Genomic DNA, 22,907 nt, shown 5'->3' with positions numbered 1-22,907 from the left:
CCCTTATTTTAGCACAGTTTATTTAGTACAGTTGTTTCCAACCCAAGTTTCTCACTTTCAAGCTGAATCCCAAAATTTTACCATGTTTTGGTCACTGCTTCCTTCTTTAACTCCATGGCCGTTTATTAAACCTGCCTCATTACACATCACCAGATCCAAAATGGCCTGACATCTGATTGGATCCACAACACATTGTTCTAAGGAACTGTGCTGATTGCACTCTACGAATGCTTCCTCATGGCTACCTCTGCCAATCTCATTTTCCCAATCTATATGAAGATTAAAGACATCCATGATTACTGCCTTTTTTGGCCAAGTGCAGTTTATGGCATGAGGGGACCAAGGAAGGAAATAGGAAAATATAGTTAAACAAACTAGATTGCACAAGTGAAAACAAGATGCTGAGCTTTAGCCAAGTTTGCACATTTAAACTGTAGAAATTCATGTTTATTCTTGGTACATTCCCAAATTAGAAATATGAAAAGATGCTTTGTATGGCATAAACCCCTGATTGTGCCTTGGGCTAATGTGACATAGTAATACTGAAAATATCCATTGAAATTGAATAGCACTTTAACTTTGCTTCCCTACTGAAAAGAATCAGAATAACTAGAGATTTATTAAAATTATGCTACAGCAAGTGGTTTTACTTTGCGAAAGTAACTTAAATATATATTGAAAATCGATCAGTAGTCATGCATTAGTCAATCTGCCCTCGTGTAGTTCAAGCACTAAGTCTGAATATTTGTTCTGTTAAAACATATGGAATAATTTTACAAATATACTTAGAATTAATTTACCTTGTTTTTCTTTCTCCATGACCTTCCCGCAAATCTCGGTCTTCTCGCTGATCGTCCTTTTTATCTTTGCGTTCATCTCTTCCTTTATCTTTCTCATCCCAGTCTTTTTGCTTCTCCCTTTCCCGATCCCTATCTTTAACCCTCTCTCTCTCCTTCTCTCTGTCCCTCTCTCTGTCTCTCTCCCTGTCCCTTTCCCGTTCTCGCTCTCTTTCCTTACCCCTGTCTCGCTCCCGTTCTTTCTCTCGCTCTTTCTCTCGATCTCGTTCACGGGCTCTTTCTCGTTCCCGCTCTCGATCTAACTCTCTTTCCTTTTCTCGCTCTCTGTCTCTATCTCGATCTTTGTCACGATCCCTTTCTCGCTCTCTTTCCCTTAGCCTGTCATCCCTCCTCTCTTCTCGATCTGATCTCCTCTCATCCTTTTTGTCCTCATGGTCATGATCATCAGTTCGTGCTGGGTGTCGTGTGGCAGAACTAGCTGTGTGGTCTGTAAAACAAAGAGAGCACCTCGATCAGAACAGAATCAGTTATACAGCAACTTACAGCACAGCAGAAGACCATTTGATCTGCAATGCCTGTACAAGGTTTCTGAAACATCTTTCCCGTTAAGTTCTGTTCTGTTGCTCTTCACTACAGAGTAGTTCCTCCGAGGAATTCCTTTTCAAGCATATGTTTAATTCCCTTTTGAAAGCTACTATTGTGAAATTTTGCAACCATTTGTGAAGAACCTAGAAGCGTTAAATCAAGGTCACCTTAAAGATCATATGCAATTAAATTTGCCAGTTTTCAATTAAGTCTTTTATATATTTCATGATAGGAATAAAAAGGTAATTCATTAATTACAAATAAAAGCAGAAGTTACTAGAAAAACTCAGCAGGTCTGGCAGCATCTGTGGAGAGAAAGCAGAGTTAATGTTTCGGGTCCAGTGACCCTTCTTCAGAACAGGTTCTGTTCAGTGTTGATGGACTCCTGCTAACTGGATGTTACAGTCAGTAATCTCCACTCTCATGATATTGCTCTCGTATTATGACTTTAACTGGTGTCCTCAGTGTCAATTTTTCAAACCTGTAATTTCTTATTGCGTGAATAAGGAAAGAGTGACATAGAAACAGTGACAAGCATTAGCCTGACAATTATTTCAGAGGCTGCTGATGAGAGAGACGTGATGAATATCATTGCCACATCTCCTCTGGAGGGAACCAAGAGCAGCTAGATTAGACTACTAAAATAATTACCTTCCGGAGAGACCAACGTACAATAAGTCCTCAACTTTAAAGAGGTTCTTTAAATGATCAAAATCATCTAAAGACTATTTGCAGTTCCACATGTATGCAGACAACACCTAGCTCTACCTCATCAATCCTTCCACTTCTCTGACTTGAAGTGGCATGTTCAACATACAGGAATGCATGAACAGGAATGTGCTCCAATTAGGAAGTATTAAGCTATTAGCTCTGGCCCCATCAAAAACAGCTCCCCAGTCACTGATTCTTTTCCTGTCTCTGGCTACTGTATCAGTCTGAATCAGACTGTACACAGCTTCTATGTACTATCTGACCCTCAGCTAAGCTGTTCATTCTGTATCACATAGTCTGTCTTCTTTCATCTCTATCACCCATCTCCTTATTCAGCACTTCTGAAATGCCACCAAGTCCAGAACAGAAGAGCAAAATTTTAAACTTACTCACAACAATGAAAATACACTTTCCTTATTCAAATGGCAAGGTATTGAGAACTTTTGAAGAAAATATTTATTGATCTGACCTCAGGTTACGAGGAAGGCTAATTTGGCTTCAATATACCACTGTCATCATCCATTGCTGCCCATACCTCTTTCGCGATCTCTATTTTCACGCCTATCCCTTTCTGTATGACCACGCCTATCAAAGGAAGCATCCCTGCTTTGGTCTCGATCATATCGATCTCTTTCTGTGTATCCAGTTCTTGTATCCCAGTTTTCATGGTAACTGCTGCTTGTGCTGTGTGCATCAAATTGAGTGCTTCTAGTTCCACGGCTCCCTGGAGAGATCAGAGATTTGTTTATTTTGCAATGCAAAATGAGCTCTTCACCAAAAACACGCAGGCCCTGTTCATGGTGTAGTCTTTGATCCTGAAAAAAGCATGAGGATATTTCCTATAGACTCCCTTCAATGAAGTAGTCCTTTGGCATTTAAGGCCAATTAAAAAACGTTTGCATTTTCCTAAAGCAGCAAAAATCAGAAATCACTTGTTTTTTTCTCTCAGATCATTTGCTCTTGGTGAAACATGGTTGACTCACAGAGAGCAACTTTAGCTACAACAAAAGCTGTGTGGTTCAACAAGCAGAAATTATTACTCATTTCACTTCACTATATCAAACAAACTAAAGGACACACAGGTAGCAACACAGACTAAAAAAAGGTAATTGAAACAAACGGAATTTATGTGTCACTTTGATGAAAATAACAAAAAGGCAATGTGATGGAGATCTCTTCATTTTATAACACAAATAAAAGAAACTTTAACTTTTCCTGGTGCACCACTCACTTGATGAAATTATCAGGGGAGAAAAATTCTGTTAGTTGACCAATTAATAAGGGATTTCCTAAAGATTAAAAGAAAATCACTTAGTTTAGGAAAGGTCTGCAGCTCTGTCAACAAGAGAAACTACAAAAAAAAAACTTGCTTGTACGGTATATAGCTCCTTGCTCTTTCTCGGGTCGTTATAAATGGCTCAGGAACATAAATTAGTTTTGAAATAATTTGAAGGTAAATAGGACTGACATAAAACGATGTGGGCTGGATATTCCAAGGAGTGGAAATCAGTCAGATGATCCCTCACTTATATTTCCTTACGTGTCCTATTCGGAGGCTTAAAGGTTCAGAAACACAGCCAGACACGTTAACAACTGCTATGAAAGAATAAGATAGGCTTTTGACTGCTTAATATTTAATAGAATCAACAACCCTTCCAAACACTCCGAAGAGAGTTTCCCGACAGGGGATTTGGGCATGAGAATTTTCAAGTTCCCCAAAATTCCCATTGAGTCAGCTCCATCTGGAATCTGCAGGGTCCCAAAGCAGAACTCAGTTGTACTACTCAATGATTATCTGCTCACTGGAATATTGGGTTAGTAGCTTTGGTGTTGGTGGTGGCAGTTAAGGGACCTTAGCTTTTTGTCACTGCATTGAAAATTCGAGACTGATGTGGAGCCTTGGGATAAAGAGTGCAGTGCTGGAAAAGCACAGCAGGTCAGGCAGCTTCGAGGAGCAGGAGAATTGACGTTTCGGGCAAAAGCCCTTCATCAGGAATGAGGCTGGGAGCTGGTGGGGTGGTGAGGTAAATGGGAAAGGGATGGGGGGGGAAGGTAACTGAGAGTGAGACAGATGGATGGAGATGGGGGTAATGGTGATAGGTCAGAGGGAAGGGTGGAGTTGAGAGGTGGGAAGGAAGATGGACAGGTGGGACAGGTCAACAGGGCAGTGCCAAGTTGGAAGGGTGGAACTGGGATAAGGTGGGGGGAGGGGAAATGAGGAAACTGGTGAAATCCATATTGATGCCGTGGGCCAAGAGGCAGAAGATGAGGCGTTCTTCCTCCAGGCATCAGGTGGTAAGGGAGTGGCGATGGACGCCCAGGACCTGCATGTCCTCGACGGAGTGGGAGGAGGAGTTGAAGTTGAAGTGTTCGGCTTTCATGATTTGGAGCCTTCATAACTGAAGTGGAGCTTGACCCACAATCTGAGTGATTTTTAGGTTTGTGGATTGGAAATACCTTCCTGCTCAGATTGATGGCATCCTCCACCTCCTTTTATCAAGATGTGACAATCTCATTCAGAGCCCGAACACAACATGTGGATCAGACACTGCATTCTAGTTTGTAAGCCAGGTGCCCACAGCTGCTCTGGATTTTTTGAAGTCATTGATGGGTTCACTAAGGGTACAGCTCACTTATTTCAAAGTGTCCACTGCTCATGGGAATATTGCTACTCAGAATTATTTGATTCGGTCACCTAAATTGTAGTAGAAGAGTGTGGTGCTGGAAAAGCACAGCCAAGGAGCAGGAGAATCGACGTTTTGGGCAAAAGCCCTTCATCAGGATGAGGCTTGTGGGCCAAGGTGGCTGAAAGATAAATGGAAGTGGGGTGGGACTGGGGGTGAAGGTAGCTGAGATTGTGATAGGTAGATGAAGGTGGGGCTGGGAGTGATAGATCAGAGAGGAGGTTGGAGCAGATAGGTGGTAAGGAAGATGGATAGGTAGGACCATTCAAGAGAGCAGTGCGGAGTTGGAAGGTTGAGACTGGGAGGAGGTGGAGGGGAGGGAAATGGGGAAACTGGGGAGATCCACATTAATCCTGTGTGGTTGGAGTGTCCCAAGGCGGGAGATAAGGCATTCTTCCTCCAGGCATCGGGTGGTAAGGGTTTGGCAATGGGGGAGGCCCAGGATCTGCAGGTCTTTGGTGGAGTGGGAGGGGGACCCAAATTGTAGTCTCCCATTCTCAATTCCAAGTACATGGTACGCTTACTCCTGATAGTATTTTACTCAGAGATATTCAACCCTTCTGGTACACTTCAGTTCCACAATCCCACATACACAAATGTAACAAATGTAACTCATTAGTGTGGATGACTTGTAAACTGAAAGTTGCTGACATACCTCTGGCTTAAATTAAGTCAGCTTCTGAAAGTCATACACAAGTAATGTTTTTTATGCTGAACAACATTGCTGGCAGAATTTAAAATAGCAGTTATGATTTCATTATTGTAACCACAGAACATTCCCACTAAACTCACATCTACAATTTATTTTCGTTACGCAAGCAAAGCTGTTACAGAAAAATTCTGGATGTTTCCCTTAAGGAATGGTGCGCAGGTGTCAGCAAACCATGAATAATGCAACTGGAATTCAACAGGATGATAATAAAAATATAGAAATCTCACCCTTTTCCAATAAGTCAGATCCTCTTCCTCTCCCCCTGGCTGCCCTTTCATTTCTGGAGTCACTTCTAGCATCGTTTCTGGCATCATTCCGGCTCTCACTCTTCGCGTCAGTCCTGCTTTCACTCCTGGCATCAATCCTGCTTTCGATTCTAATATCAATCCGGCTCTCACTCCTGCCATCACTCCTAGAGTCACCCCTCCCCTCACTCCTGGAGTCACTTCTCCCTTCGCTGCGTGAGTCACCCCTACCCTCGTTCCGGGAGTCAATCCTGCCTTCGCTCCGGGAGTCACCCCTGCCCTCGCTCCGGGAGTCACCTCTCCCTTCGCTCCGGGAGTCAATCCTGCCCTCGTTCCGGGAGTCACCCCTGCCCTCGCTCCGGGAGTCAACTCTCCCTTCGCTCCGGGAGTCAATTCTGCCCTCGCTCCGGGAGTCCCCTCTCCCTTCGCTCCGGGAGTCAATTCTGCCCTCGCTCCGGGAGTCAACTCTCCCTTCGCTCCGGGAATCAATTCTGCCCTCGCTCCGGGAGTCCCCTCTCCCTTCGTTCCGGGAGTCACCCCTGCCCTCGCTCCGGGAGTCCCCTCTCCCTTCGTTCCGGGAGTCACCCCTGCCCTCGTTCCGGGAGTCAACTCTCCCTTCGTTCCGGGAGTCAATCCTGCCCTCGCTCCGGGAGTCCCCTCTCCCTTCGCTCCGGGTGTCCATCCTGCTCTCGCTCCGGGAGTCACCTCTCCCTTCGTTCCGGGAGTCCATCCTACCCTCGCTCCGGGAGTCACCTCTCCCTTCGCCCCGGGAGTCCAGCCTGCTGACACTACGGGAGTCAATCCTGCCCTCGCTCCTAGAGTCCAGCCTACCTTCACTCCGGGAGTCAACCCTGCCCTCGCTCCTGGAGTCCAGCCTACCTTCACTCCGGGAGTCAACCCTGCCCTCGCTCCTGGAGTCCAGCCTACCTTCACTCCGGGAGTCAACCCTGCCCTCGCTCCTGGAGTCCAGCCTACCTTCACTCCGGGAGTCAACCCTGCCCTCACTCCTGCCCTCACCCCTGGAGTCCACCCTGCCCTCACCCCTGGTGTCCACCCTGCCCTCACCCCTGGTGTCCATCCTGCCCTCACCCCTGGTGTCCATCCTGCCCTCACCCCTGGTGTCCATCCTGCTCTCACCCCTGGTGTCCATCCTGCTCTCACCCCTGGTGTCCATCCTGCTCTCACCCCTGGAGTCTATTCTTCCCTCACTCCTGGAGTCCACCCTGCCCTCACCCCTGGTGTCCACCCTGCCCTCACCCCTGGTGTCCACCCTGCCCTCACCCCTGGTGTCCACCCTGACCTCACCCCTGGAGTCCACCCTGCCCTCACCCCTGGAGTCCACCCTGCCCTCACCCCTGGAGTCCACCCTGCCCTCACCCCTGGAGTCCACCCTGCCCTCACCCCTGGAGTCCACCCTGCCCTCACCCCTGGAGTCCACCCTGCCCTCACCCCTGGAGTCCACCCTGCCCTCACCCCTGGAGTCCACCCTGCCCTCACTCCTGGAGTCCACCCTGCCCTCACTCCTGGAGTCCACCCTGCCCTCACCCCTGGTGTCCATCCTGCCATCACCCCTGGTGTCCATCCTGCCCTCACCCCTGGTGTCCACCCTGCTCTCACCCCTGGTGTCCACCCTGCTCTCACCCCTGGTGTCCACCCTGCTCTCACCCCTGGTGTCCATCCTGCTCTCACCCCTGGAGTCAATACGAGAATTTTCATCTTTGCTATGACTTCGACCATAGTCACGGTCATCATGACACTGATCATCTTTCCGATGGGAGTCCCTGCTTTCTCTATAGTCATGAGCATCTCGTCCAGAACGCTGCTCTCTCAGATCTCGAGAGTCTTTGCTGTCCCTGTAATCTCGGGAGTCTCGTGTATCACGAGTCTCATGTGATTCTCTGTAATCTCTGCGTTCACTGTTATCTTTCACTTCTTTGCGATCACGACTGTTTCGAGTATCGCGACAATCCCTGTGCATTCGCTCATCCCTTTCTTGAAGAGTAGGCTGATCATGTTCATAATCCCGCTGGTCACGACCATCTTTGCTCTCCTTTTCTCTTTCCCGCTTTCCTCGGCTTTCTAAAAAGAAAGTCTGTAATTAGCTTTTAGAACATAATTATCAGTTAAGTGAGACAAAGCATGTCCTCTGCACATAAAACATCCAAGTAATTACAAGCATTATAGTGTTGAGACTTGAACCACCAAAGGCTGAATGCCGCCTGCATCTGTAAAACCTTAAAGCCTTAATGATTTTTAAATCTTCACGAATTCAATACAATTAATGACTACACTATTTAGATTCTAGAGATGGCAGAACAACGTATTTAATTAAGTGGAAACAATGGAGTCAACAAATGTTCATAATACTAATTTATGAATTTAAAGCTAGATATAACCTTGCAATTTTAAAGACGATGACAAAATCTGTTGACCGCATTTTAAAGTGGAATATTAGAAAAATTATGGAATATAATTCATTCTCCATGTACAATTGGTAGAACAACTGAACAAGAAGTAGACATAGCAAGTTTACAGAGTATTCCTGAAAGAGAATGGGTCTGTTTAAGCAGTTTGTCATTAGTACCTCCCTTATCAGCTAAAGACAGAAAAGACCTCCTGTAGCACTTTTGAAGACATCAGGAAGTTCCCAAATGCTTTGCAGCCAATGAAATACTTGCAGTGAAGTCACTATTTAATGCAAAGTTCGGGGCAATCAATTACATACATGAAACTCCGATAAATAACAATATCAAAATGACCTGGCAATCTGCTTCTCTGCTGCTGATTGATCAGGAAACCAGAGATGCCTCCCCATTCTTCTGTGAATTAGTGTCATGGAATCTTATACTTCCCACTTGACAGGGTACGCAAAGCGTGGTCTCACTACTGCCTGGTATAGTTTTAGCAAGATTTCAATACTTTCATTGTCCTTTCCCTTTGCATTTGCCTTCTCTAAAACCTCCTATTACTTGTACACTAACTTTTTGTGATTTACACCTCCAAAACCTCTGTGCTGTAGATTTCTGCAGACTTTCCCCTTTTAAATAATAGTCAGCTCTTCTATTCTTACCTCAGTATCCCACATTATATTTCATCTGCAGAGTTTTTGTCCACTCACTCAATCCATCTATATCCCTCCATAGACTTTGCACCATCTGCAGTACTTTGCTTCCTTCTTCCAAGCCATTAATGTACATACTGCAAATAATTGTGATGCCAGCACTGATCCTGATGGCACACTACTTGTTACAGATTGACACCCTGACAATGGACCCTTTATTCCCAACTCCCTGTCTATTAATTCACCAATCCTCTATCCATGCTAATATAGTAATCCCAACAAGTAGCCTTGTGTGAGGTACCTTACCAAATGCCTTTGAAAATCCAAATATATTATATCTATTGCCTCTCCTTTATGTATCTTGTTTGTGACCTCTTCAGAGAACCCAAATAAAATTGTCAGGTATGATTTCCCCTTCACGAAGTCACGCCAACCACGCTCAATTTTATGATGTTTTTTGAAATATTCTGCAATACAGAGGAACCTCGATTATCTAAACGAGATGGGCAGGCACTATTTTGTTCGGATAATTGATGATTCGGTTAATCGATTCAATGCCTTTCCTCTGGGGCTCTGAGTTTTCTGTTAAGTCTGCTCCCCATTCTGGAGACTAAGCAGCAGCAGACCATGCGCATGAGCCCACGTTCCGGGCCCGTCCCCAACTCCGTCCAACACTGTCCCCAGCCTGCACCCCTTCTCGGGGGCAGCTGGACTGGACACCAACAAGTCTACTGCTGCAGATACTGCCTTTTAGGGGATGTGTCCAAATAGCGTGCGCATGCACACACACACACACTCACACGTCCGCACACACAACTTTTTACTGCAACTTTTTTGACAGGTTCCACCTTTACCCCGTACAGGACAATGTTGGAGAAATTATCTGGGGAAGGGGGGCTTAGGGAACACGCCTGTGTAGAACTCCAGGGAAAGTATGGGAAGAGAGAGAGAGAGAAAGATGGCAGGAGGTCAGTCATTCAGAGACGGTGCCTGGACTCCCACCAGTCCAGGACTGTTCTCGGCAGCATTGAGTTCACTTTTAATCACCGTAAACAAAAGACGCGATCAGTGTTGGAAACACGTCCTTGATGTAATGTTTCTGTCGGGACCTCAAGATCTCCTTCGGATAATCCGATATTCGGATAATTGATATTCAGATAATCGAGGTTCCTCTGTATTTACCTTGGAGCACTCTTAAGATTTTCCCAATGACAGATGTTAAGCTAACAGACTTATAGTTACCTGTTTCTTGATCCCTTCCCTTTACCATTCAGGGTCTTACACAGCAGTTTTCTAATCCTCTGGGACTTTTTCAGAATCGAAGGATCCTTGGAAGATCATTACCAGAGCATCTACCATCTCTACAGATACTTCCTTTAAAATCTTAGGATCGGTGATGCAACCCATCAGGTTCAGGGGACTTTCTGCCTTTGGCACCATTAGTATGGTGTTCCAAGCGGACTGACGGGCAGTCCTTGGAGCACCTACCCTGTCAGATCCAGGAATCCAAATAGCTTGAACTATTTTAGTTGTGTCAGAGCACCCAGGAATGGCCTTGGCATGGTTGCCACTAGTTCTCCAGTTACCGTGATCCCATTCACCAGCTATTAAATTCAGTTCAAAGCTTATAAATAATTAATTGGTAGAACACAATTTAAATATTACTACAGTCAAAGTTTTTTTGCCTTGCACTCATCAGCATTATAGCTGACATGGTGAGTCATGAAGACAAACCCTATTGTACATATCACTGAGAAACCCACTGATGGGCCGGGTGCTGGCAGGTGGGACTAGATTGGGTTGGGATATCTGGTCGACATGGATGGGTTGGACCGAATGGTCTGTTTCCATGCTGTACATCTCTATGACTCTTAAGTCCAGCAAGTATTTTTTCGCTTGATTTTGAGGAAGACAAACCAGTCATGCTGTGCGACAAATCTAATGAATAAGAATTTGGACTTTCATTAAGAAAGACTTGCATTTTGCTGATTAGCCACATTTGTTAAGAGTGTCTAGTTCAGGCACATCCTGGTTCTGTGGGAGTTAGACCCCACCCATTCAGGCTGCTTCTACTGTTCCAACTTTGACAAAAGAAAAACCAAGACTTCACAAATTGTTTACTCTAGCGGTTCTGCATAGACTGCGATGTATCTCTGTCTTAAAACCGCTCTTCAAAACAAAAAAAAGGACAAAATACACCTCTTAAAGCCATGGCCTATGTTGTTATAGCCATGTTTGTACACGCTGCCCAAGAAACACAAAAGTGATGCCCCTATTTTCAGCAATACCCTATTTAGTCAGCCTCCACCTCTCTGTGGAAAAGAGAGTTCCAAAGATTCATGAATCTCCAAGAGAAGAAATTTCTTACTTCGTATTAAATGAGGCGCTTCTTATTTTTAAACTCTATTCCCTAGTTCAATGTACTCACATGAGGGGAAACATTCTCTCAGCATTTACCCTGTCAGGATCCCTCTGAATCTTGTATGTTTCAATAGGATCAATTTCCACTGGCCTAAACTCCAACAAGTATTGACCCAATTTGTTAAACCTTTCCTCATAAAGCAATCCTCTTATGACACTTTGTGGTGGTGGTGGTGGTGGCGGTGGCAGTGGTTGTGGGGTGTGGTCTTGAATTATGCTTCAAGGCTGTTTTTTAAACAGTATGTAAACATCTAGTGCTGAGTAATATACCAATTTTTCATCTGTTTACAGGATCATTTTTCTCTCTCTGCACAACCTTATTACATAAAGAATTGAGCTGATTATGTGGAAAATTGCAGATATGAACTAGAATCTTCCTCAACATAGTAGCTAGCACTTGTACCAATGTATAAAAATGGAAATCAATGGATATCAACAAACATTGAGTGTTCAAACGCATTACATCTGCTACAACAAATTGTAACTATTCGTTGAAAATATAAGATGCACTTAAACTCAGCTTAACCTTTCCCAAAAACCATTTGTTTTTACCTTCCCTTTTCTCACGACGTCGCTCTTGCAGTGGTGAGGTTTCCTGTTCATTTTTGCCTTTTTCTTGGCCAGAGGACCTGTGTCTTACTGGGCTCTGTTTTCTCTGCGGAGATGAGGAACGGGGAGCATATGGTGATGGGGAACGCCTCCGAGAGGGTGTTACAGCAGGATGGTAACTTGGCGAAGAGGATCGTTTGTGGTGTGGTGATGTTGACTGTCTTGTTCCAGGTGAAGCTGACCGTGAAGATGGGGAATGCTGCCTAGACACCGTGGGAGTTTGATGTTGACGCTGGGAAGATGGCGATCTGCTAGAAGGGCAACATTCTGAAAGTTAACTCAAACCTTTAAAGTATCTTTAAAAATGTCTTTAAATATAACTGTGCCTCTGTAAATATCAGAACAAACTCAACTTACAATTTCTAAATTCATATTCATGCTCACATTTAAATTTTAGAATTAAATTTTAGAATAAAGCTTTCCATTCAAATAGAGACTTTTCTTGATATTCGGCCTTTTCACATTATAAGCTCTTTCAAGTTTGTTTATGCCATTGGTGTTAATGAAAAAGAGACAAACGAAGCCAACGATTCACCAGCTTCACAACTGATATTACGTTTTCTCATTCTGTGTTATGGCTCGAGAGTCAAGGGGAGGCCATGCAAGCCATTTTACATTCCCTCTCATTATGTGTTCAATCGTTTCATTAAGTTTATAATGTTATAGTCATTTACGGAATGGAAAGAGGCTATCTAGCCTGTCTAGTCCAAGTCACCTCTCTACAGAAAAATCCAGTCAGTCCCATTATCCAACTTGTGCAAGATTATTTTCTTGAATTATACATGCAATTCCCTTCTGAGATCGCTGACTGTCTCCACTTTCACCACCTTCTTGGGCAGTGTTTTCCACACTCTCCGTGTAAAAAATAAATAACTTTCTCACAAACAACCCTGCAACTGCCTGCACAAAACCTTATGCTGCTGTCTCCTGGTCCTTGTACCATCAGCAAATAGGAAGAATTTTTCTTTACCTATCTTACAAAACCGGTCATAATCTTGTATGCCTCTATCAAACCTACTCTTAATCTCCTTTGCTCCAAAGAGAAAATGTCATTTTCTCCAAAATAAGCTTATTGCTTAAATCCCCCATTCTTGGAACTGTTCTGTAAATCTCACCTCTACCCTCTCAAGGGCCCTCACATTTTACCTCATGTGTGGTGATCAGAACTAGATGCAATTCTCCAGTTGTGGCCTAGCCAAAGCTTTGTTCATGATAATTTCCCTGCTTTTGTAGTCAATGCCTCTATTTATGAAGTCCAAGGTGCAATATGCTTTTCTAAGTTCTATTTCAATATGTCTGGCCACCTCCACAGATAATAAACATGCACCCCTAGTCCTACTACCTCTGCACTGTGCCATTAAGTCTATATTGCCTCTGCCCACTGCCAAAAGTACCTCACCTTTCTCTCTTGTAAATATCAGCTGAACGTATTTGTTCATTTACTTGTATCATTCTCACTGTTTACCGCATGTCCAGTTTTGGTACCAACAGTAAATTTTGAAATTCCAATATCCAAGTTATCTATCAATTGAATAAACAATGGTCCTAGCACTGACCCTTGGGAACTCCCCTGGCTAGTAGTGTCCAGGCTGAAAGACGGGTTTTTTGTCTTCTGCCTTCAAGTTATTTTTTATAATAATAATTCTTCTATTTCATGGGCCTCATGTTTTGTTAACCAGCCTCTTACATGGTACTTTTTCAAATAGCTCTCTTAACATCCATGCAAACATCCACTGCATTCCCTTCATCATGCTGCTCTGTACATCAAGAAATAGGTCCAGCACACACTGCCTTTTATAAATCCTTGCTGATAATTCTTAATTCACGCAAACCCTCCAGTTGCCTGCTGATTCTTTCCCCCAACGATTATAGTTTGTAAAACTGTACTCACGAGTGACATTAAACCAACTGCCATATAGTTACTAGGACTGCCCTCACACCTTTTTTGGAACATATGATCCGAATCCACTGACACTTTCTGCTAACCCATGGAAGATGCCAAGGTTGTAGTAAGTGTTCCATTATCTACACCGTCACTTCCCTTTGCTAGTCCTCCAGACCAGGTGTATTATCGATGCTTAGTACAGCCAGTCTTTTTGGACCCCCTACTTTCCAATTTTCACCCCACCCACTCCTATCCCCACTTCTGCCAATATTTTGTCAGCTTCTTCTTTCGTGGTAGATGACATGCATCCCAAGCTTGTCCTGCATACCCCTAAGCATACACTGTCTTCTTTATCCCTAATATTCTCAATCTCATTACCAAAAGACTTCTGGCTTTGGTCTGCCACCTTTCGCCCTTGTTGGAACGTATCTAGTCTCCTTAAAGAGGCCCCATTGTTTAATTTCAGTTTTACTCGTCAGCCTTTGGTTCCAATGCATCCTGGCTAGATCCATTCTCACCCATTCAAATTTGCTCTCATTCAATTTAGACGGTCTTGTTTGTTCCTATTCTTCTGAACTACTAATCTAAATTTATGCTACACTGATCGCTCTCACTCAGGGGAACCCCACAAACATTTGTCGAACATTTTTAACATACCAAAAACAATGTGGCAGAAACCTCATCTGCTGAGGAGTGTCCTAACCAGCAGATGATCTATTTAGCCTTCCTCTTAAATAGGCTAGGTGAGCTGTTGAAAATTTCTGAACCACCAGAACTATAATTAGATCATCTTTTACAACAAAACATAAAAAAAAACAAGTGTACTTAATGTGTGGTGATACTGCCTGACAATTATCCAGCTACAAGTTGGATACTTTCAGCGGAAAAACCAGATGAACGTGAAAAATATAAAACTTTAACCCTCCTTCAAAGTGACCATCACTTTTCTTATCCAATATCTTTAAAAAAACTTCATCTGGTGTTCAACCTAATTGCTCTTTACTGACTAAAATCTCCTCAAATACATGCAAATAATTTGAAACCTGTATTCTCATCTCAGTAAATTTTAAAACAATTTCAAAGGTTTCACTATCAGCATTTCTTAGTCATTGTTGGAAAAGAGAATCCAAATGGGGAAAATATGAATCACAGATGGTATCTTATTGAATTTCATAAGCATCGTTAAGCAAAATTAACAATGATACGTCCCTATATTCAAAACTCCTAAACACTTACTCAAATACTTATTACTTCAACTTCAGGAATACACCACCAAACTTAAAAAAGATCACTGCTAAATGAACTATTATCCAAATATCCAAATCAAGAAAAATAGCCCATTCAGCCCCTCAGCTTGCTCTGCTGTTCAATAAGATCATGCCTGATCTGTTTGTATTTCAGTTTCCACGTTCCCATCTACCCTCAATAAGCTTTGATTCCCCTGCCTATCAAGAACTGACCTATTTTCACCTTAAGTGCCAATGATGCCATCTCCCCCAACTTCTGAGAGGAGGATTTCCAAAGGCACACAGCTTCCAGAGTGAAAACGATTACCTTCGCACATGCTTTTAAAACAATACCCCCTAGTTCTGGACTCACTCATGAGAGGAAACATCCTTTTCATGCCCATCTTTACAAGAATATTCAGGACCGTATACACTTAAATAGGTCACCCATATTTTTAAAGTCCAATGGAAATAAGCCAGTCCAACTGAACCTCTCTATATTGGTCCTCTTTAAAATATACTTTCCAACTAACTTTTGGATCATCTGGAAATGTAGCTACTCCCCATCAAAGTTACTAATATAAGTTGTAAAATGCTGTACCTGTATAGAACCTTTGTGGTATGCCACACATTACAACCTTCCAATCAGAAAAAGGCTCATTCAAGCACATTATTTCCTGCCAGTCAAATTACTATCCATGCTACACCACAAACTTCTCCTTTATCCCATAAATGATTATTGCATACTTTACAGTATGTCCACAGGCTCCCCTTTATCCATTGCACGTATTAATCCTCTGGTAAACGCCAATAAATTGATTAAACATGGCTTCCCTTTTGCAAAATAATAAACTCATTTGAGTTTCTCTCTGTGCCCAGCCATAATCTATTTAATGATAGATTCTAACACTTACCCCATGACAGACATCAAGATAATTCCCCAAGCATTTCCTGCTTTCTGCCTCCTTTCCTCCTTAAAAAGGTGTTATATTTGCTACTTTCCGGTTTGATGCAATGGGGCGGCACGGTGGCTCACTGGTTAGCACTGCTGTCTCACAGCATCAAGGACCTGGGTTCGATTCCTGCCTCAGGTGACTGTGTGGAGTTTGCACGTTTTCCCAGTGTCTGCGTAGGTGCACTCTGGTTTCATAGAACATAGAAAAATACAGCGCAGTACAGGCCCTTTGGCCCTCGATGTTGCGCCGATCCAAGCCTACCTAACCTACACTAGCCCACTATCCTCCATATGCCTATCCAATGCCCGTTTAAATGCCCATAAAGAGGGAGAGTCCACCACTGCTACTGGCAGGGCATTCCATGAACTCACGACTCGCTGAGTAAAGAATCTACCCCTAACATCTGTCCTATACCTACCAGCCTTTAATTTAAAGCTATGCCCCCTCGTAATAGCTGACTCCATACGTGGAAAAAGGTTCTCATGGTCAACCCTATCTAAACCCCTAATCATCTTGTACACCTCTATCAAGTCACCCCTAAACCTTCTTTTCTCCAATGAAAACAGCCCCAAGTGCCTCAGCCTTTCCTCATACGATCTTCCTACCATACCAGGCAACATCCTGGTAAACTTCCTCTGCACCCATTCCAGTGCCTCCACAACCTCCCTATAGTATGGCAACCAAAACTGCATTTCCTCCCACAATCTAAAGATGTGCCGGTCAGGTGAATTGGCCATGATAAATTGTCCCTAGTGTTAGGTGCACTAGTCAGGGGTAAATATAGGGTAGAGGAATGGGTCTGGATAGAAACTCTTTGGAGGGTTGGTGTGGACTTGTTGGGCCAACGAGCCTTTTTCCACACTGTAGGGATTCTAATCTTCTAATCTAATCAATCTTTCAAGAGTCTGGCGGATTTTGCAAAATCAACATTGATGCATCGTTACCTCATATGCCTCCTCTTTTAGGCTCCTTGGGTGAATATGCTCCTTGGGACTGTCAGCTCACAGCTCCATCAGATTGCTCAATTCTATTTCTCTAGTTTCAACCTTTTGATTTACAGCAATTACTGGAATGAATTTTGTATCTTCCATCATAAAAGCAGAAGCAAAATATTTGCTCATTTCATCTGCCATTTCTTTTCTGACTCCCCATTCTTACTCTCTAGAGCAGTGATTCCCAACCTTTTCAATGTCAAGGTACACTTCAAAGAAAAACAATTGTGCACACACCCAGATTTTTTCCAACTAAATTGCTTGCTCATAAATGTCACATTTACTTGCCATAATAGGAACGGAGACACTGAGTGATTGGAAAGGCTTCCTGCCGTCCACCCATCATCCAGCTGCCTCTCACAAAACATGCCCATCTTGTACAGGTCGCTGTGTGGCCCAGTCATAGAGAGGAAGCCCAGACGCTGGTGACAGCAGCTGTTTGCCTGCCTCAAACCTTACAGGACTCGGACAATGCTGTGCAAACACCCCTGGCCTGGACTCAGTTCCAACAAAATGCAATAAGACAAACTCTGTGCGCTGCAGTTCCCGCACTCAACATGTTTTCGGCTCCAACATGACGCAGCCCTGACGATCTGCAGTAGAAGTGGAGTGTGATCAGCCTGGATCAGCTCAGCAAAAGACCACAGTGACATACTCACTAGCACTGCACACTGAGTGACAGCGCCGTGCGTCAATCTGATGGTGAGAGCTGTCTACCCTCACTCCAGCAACAGGGATGACTGCTGTCAGAGGATAACATGGCACTGCTTCCCAATAATCTTACACACATTTCTCACCTTTGCATGACATACCAGAATGCCACAGCACACTGGTTGAAAACTACTGTTCTACTGGACTTCACTGACTTTTTTCCCTTTTAAACACCTTTTGAAACTCTTGTGATCCATTTTTGCATTTCTTTCTAGCTTCCTCACGTACTGTAATTTCTTTCCAAGAGTAATTATTTAGTTATGCTCTGCCATTCTTTATTTTCTAGCCAATCAAAAGAAATTTCCACAACAAAATATTAGACAATCGAAGAACTTCGTCATGCACGATGATTAGTTATTCCTAAATTTCCAATAAACACTCTAAACTGAACACTAAACCACAAGACTTCATCTCCCTACAATAGAGCCTCTCTACATTTGTAGCTTTCTTCAAGGAGGTTAGCTGAGAAAAGATGGCCCAAAGGCATTAACAAGGCAGAAACTGTAATAATGGTCAGAAATGCCACTGCTAATTTATTCCCAAAACATCTGTACTAGAAGTATGTTTTCACTTTAATTACTAGAAAAAGGACCAATAGATAGTATCAAAGAGCAGGTGGACAGAAGCTTCATTCTGCTGTCAAGCACATGGCATGGTCTTGGACAGAGGTCAAAGAAAAGGGAACACACAATGGCCACCCCTGTTGAAAAGTTATCATTCACTGCTTGGCCTTTGTGTCATAAAGAATTAGGGAAATGTTTTCTAAGCAGACAGCAACTTTAACAAAAAGGTCCTTTTCTTTCAGTTTTTGTGAAATATATGTATTCATGAGATGTGGGCTGAACTAGCTAGGTCAGCATTTGTTGCCCTCAAGGTTGTGGTGGTGGAGCTGCCACCTTGGATCACTGCAGTCTATTTGATACAGGTACAGCCATAGCCATAATGTCATTAGTGTGGGAATTAAAGGATTTTGACCCAGCAACGCTGAAGGAATGGCAATATATTTCCAAGTCAGGATGGGGAGCGAAAGGGAGAGGAACTTACAGATAATAGTGTTGTATCTGCTGCTCTCGTCCTTCTAGATGGAACGAGTCACAGGTTTGGAAGGTACTGTCGAAGGAGCCTTGATGAAGTTGTGCAATGTATCATGTAAATGCTGCTGAATGTCGGTTGTGGAGAGAGTGAACATTTGTGGCTGTGTTGTCAACCAAGTTGACTGCTATGTTCTGTAGAGTGTTAAGCTTCTTCAGTGTTGTTGTAGCTGCACTCAGCCAGGCAGTGAGGAGTATTCCATCACACCCCTGACTTGTATCTTGTAGATGGTAGACAGGCTTTGGGGAGTCAGAAGTTAAGTTAATTGCCACACAACTAGTCTCTGACCTGCTTTTGTAGCCACTGTGTTTATATGGCTAGTCCAGTACCATTCTGATCAATGGTAGCTCCCAGGATGTTAACAGCAAGGGCTTCAGCAATGGTAATATCAATGATGGTCAAGGAATGGTGGCCAGAACATTACTTGTCACTTATCGTCCAAACCTGGATCAGGCTGGGTCTTGCTGCATTTGGGCTTGGACTGTTTCAGTATCCAAGGAGGACCTCAGCATCATGCAGTCATCAGCAAACATTCCGAATTCTGACTTCCCCTCTGATAGAGGGAAGGTGATTGGTGAAACAGCTTAAGATGGAGTTAATTGCTGTGGCTTCAAAAGATGTAAAGTATGTTTCCTTCCAAGTTAAAATTATTTTTCTTCCAACTTACTCAAGTAAAATAATGCCTAAGTCTTAGAAAATAAAAGTAGATGTCACATCAAAAACTCAATTCACCATCGCTACATCTTGAGAAAATATTCCTCCTTCCAGCAAAAACTTGCCTTGTACAACAAGAATCACATTGCTTTTAATTTGATGACATAAAAATAAGTAAAACATCTCCTACCAATTAACAAGAAATCCAATCCAGTTTTAAATTCTAAACTGCTCAATCACACTATATAACTGCAAACATAACGAATGAATGTTTACACAACATGTTTTCACATATCATAGTAATCCATAAAAAAACCTGCTACTTACTATGTAGAAAACACATGTATGCATCACACCCTTTTTAAATATTTCAAGAATATCCTACTCCTCTGTCACCGTCACCCTCACTTGCTTCTTGTCACAATTTTGAGGATTCTATACCTGTGACGTGGGGAGAAAGAATGCTTCCGAGAAGAGGAAGATGAAGTTGACTTAGGTGGAGCTGGAGAGACTGATTTTCTCCTTGCTGCTGGTGGGGAATATTCTCTGGAACGAGAAGAGGTGCTGCCAGACTGCTCCTCGGGACTTAGAGACCTCTTCTGTCTATGCAGGCTATCAGAATGATCCCTGAAAGTTGAACAAGACAGAGATCTAACCTGCAATGGTGCATTGTATCATTTCTTCACTTTCTCTGCCAAGTGTGGCAGAAGCCATACAATGTCTAAAATATTCAGAATTTGTAAGTTTATCATATATAGGGCAGAGCGAAACCTCGAATGGATATTTGAAGAAAAAAAGAATAAACTCATGACTTTTGTTGGAAGAATAATCTTCCATAACATCACATATGGATCCCACGCACACTTTTTTTTTTCTGTAATATTCATTCGGTTAATGGATAAAATTATTGGGAAGAATAAGTGCTGGAAAGAGAGAAGTCACATACTGCCTGGTTGGGTAACACTGATTTAAGAGAAGAAGGAACGGGACATGCACAATTGTGACATTTCAGATGATATGCTAGCCCTTTGAAATCGATAATGAAATTTGACGAATGTTTCAGTGGCATAGGCTTGTCAATCAAACCACACTGAATTTGTTGCATATGCCACTTAAATTCTGTCCAATCATTAGTAAGCTCAGACAGCTATTTTGTTTTTCTGATTTACTGCAACAAAGATCAATGGTAAAGTGATAAATTACTATACTTGAATCAAATAGCTAAAGAAAGATTAAATACTGCGCAACATGGTTTAAAATTCATAATGCAGAACAATATTCTGATTATTTTTAAGTTACTTTAGGATCTAAGCAGGCGTTAACTGTTCAAAGATTAATTAGCACTTCCATAGAACCATAAACTTGTTTGGGCAGCCTGCTTTTCCAAATATTAATTTGACAATTGGAGGCAATTACTTAAAAAGACAGCCTTAGGCACATTCATTGGAAAATGCGACTGACTTTAAAATGGGATACTAAATCAAGGCATGGAATCTTGGAATTTTAGATCTATTTTTACATCAATCTGTGCTGTAGACTGAAAAGCATAAAGCGGATGAAGATGCTTCATTTAAGCATTCATTAATCATTTGAAAAGCTCACCAAGAGATATGCTGTTGCCGATTAAATATGGCTGCACGGGGTACATCCAATGCAAATCAAAGACCAAACATAATGAGAAGCCCAGGTTGGATATATTTGATTCCTCTAAAAAATGTACTGTAAGGGAGCTGCTGCAGTTGCTGTGGTAGTGACCCTACTTCTAAGGCAGGAGATTGGGGTTGAAGTCCCAACTGCTTCAGAGGTGTATAATTATATCTCTGCACAAGTTGACTGAAAATATCTGAAATACATATTGAATTCCAGTGTACATGGTTACATTAAATTATAAAATAATTACATTGGGAAAAGAATCTTTATGTTTACAAGCTAAAGGTGCCCTCTCTGACCTTTTAAACCCTAGTTTTTGTTGGTGCATCAAGGTCTTTAGTATCCATGCAAAAAGACTAAATAATGTACCTACATGAAGCTACCAAATATCTGAGAGTAATAATTTCAAGAAAGATACAATCTCCAATGTAGGGCTTCTGTGGTGCAAGGTTAGTGTCCCTACCTATGGGCCAGGAGGCCTGAGTTCAAGTCCTATCTGCTCTCAAGATGCATATCATCATCTCTGAACAGGCTGATTAGAAAATGTCTACCACTGCTAATGTTGTATGATCATATACAGAGGATATGACAGATGGTTAGGAGCTTGGTAAGGAAGGGAAATAAGACAAAATCAGATTAAGCTTTTTCAAGAGACAGTATCAGTCACCTGTGTTTTTCTTTTTTCTCTTTGTGCTTTTCTACATCCCTTCCTTTTTCTCTACTTTCACGGGCTTTTTCTTCAATTCTCTCCTTCGCCCTTAGTTTTTCCTTATGCTTTTTAGTTACAGGAATCTCTTCGAGAATAGGTGGTGGGGGGCTTGGAGTACGAGGTCCCTTCTTTTTACCCTGTTGCACCTTTGAAGATCTTCTGAAAGGAAGATAGTATATTGCTGCAACAAAGGCCTCTACTTAGTTAAATAATAGAAGCATATCAAATTATTCACAAGATTGCCAAGTACAAAGATAAAGAGCAGTGGATTTTACAGAAGTGCTGTCTCTCTAACCTGCTGGTCAATTGGCGAAGGACCTGCCTTGCCTCCTCTGGGAAGGCCCATCAGTGTTCAGCAAAACTTGATCACTTAATAGCTGACAGCAGACTTTTTCCCAGGATCAAAGGCCCAAGCAGGGTGAAAATCCCACTTAATGAGAACTGCTGGCCAACCTGAGGCCCACAGTTCCTTTGAATTGCAACTCCACTGTGCAGGCTGTGATTGATGTTGGAACAAAACCAACTAGTAGCCCAGCACTGTAACTGGTGACATACAAATCATTCACTATACAATCATTCACTATACACCTCGGAGTATATGTGACAATATTCTATTCTATTCTATTATTTCTTTTATTTTATAACACTTTTGATCTCTAATCTCCTGTGCATGCTAATCCTTTCCATACTATTCCATTGGTTCCTTCCCCAGACTTCAACTAAGTCATTATCGGAGGGATTTTACAAAGTGGGAATTACAAAAAGAGGAGGGAGGGATTTCAGCAACGGTGACGATGGCCTTCACAAGGTTCCACATCCCTCCAGACTTGCCAATGCCACATCCCACAGTGGGGCACTCAATGTGTTTTGACACTTCCCATTTCCCTGAACATTTGCGACAATGTGCCAGTGAAGCCAAACTGAAGATGGAGGAACAGCACCTCATTTTCTGAGTACACACTTCTAGACTGAACTGTGTTCAACAACTTCAGATCATAAACACCATCTTCCATTTTGATGTACTTTTTCTTTCCTTCAGTTCACTTTCAGCAAGAATTGACTGATATTATTTTTAACACCTCCTGTGGACTTATGGGTCTTTACTCTGCAACAATCACTTCACTATTGCAAGATGGTAGTGGGGTAGAATGCCCCAGCCAGAGCTTGCCCACTCTGCTCGATCATCTTCTTTTTCTTCCTTAGTGAT

The 22,907-nt window shown here is 42.7% G+C and overlaps 1 protein-coding gene across 13 annotated transcripts in view; it reads right to left on the bottom strand.

Moving 5' to 3' along the window:
* zc3h13 (zinc finger CCCH-type containing 13) overlaps positions 1 to 22,907 on the bottom strand; it is a 91,926-nt gene that overhangs the window by 34,698 nt on the left and 34,321 nt on the right. For 6 of the 13 annotated variants that reach the window (XM_072584605.1, XM_072584617.1, XM_072584606.1 and 3 more), the window contains 6 exons: positions 21,659 to 21,859; positions 19,783 to 19,968; positions 11,769 to 12,076; positions 5,717 to 7,813; positions 2,629 to 2,817; positions 801 to 1,284 (listed from right to left, as the gene is read on the bottom strand). In XM_072584605.1, the coding sequence (XP_072440706.1) occupies positions 801 to 1,284; positions 2,629 to 2,817; positions 5,717 to 7,813; positions 11,769 to 12,076; positions 19,783 to 19,968; positions 21,659 to 21,859 (3,465 nt within the window). The remainder of the gene's footprint in view (positions 1 to 800; positions 1,285 to 2,628; positions 2,818 to 5,716; positions 7,814 to 11,768; positions 12,077 to 19,782; positions 19,969 to 21,658; positions 21,860 to 22,907) is intronic. The other 7 variants (XM_072584608.1, XM_072584609.1, XM_072584613.1 and 4 more) reach the window with 7 other exon arrangements.

Source organism: Chiloscyllium punctatum, chromosome 15 (genome assembly GCF_047496795.1).
Source record: "Chiloscyllium punctatum isolate Juve2018m chromosome 15, sChiPun1.3, whole genome shotgun sequence".
NCBI classification, from domain to species: domain Eukaryota; kingdom Metazoa; phylum Chordata; class Chondrichthyes; order Orectolobiformes; family Hemiscylliidae; genus Chiloscyllium; species Chiloscyllium punctatum.
The sequence above is the reverse complement of the archived record's forward strand: the minus strand, read 5'-3'. Positions and strand labels throughout refer to the sequence as shown.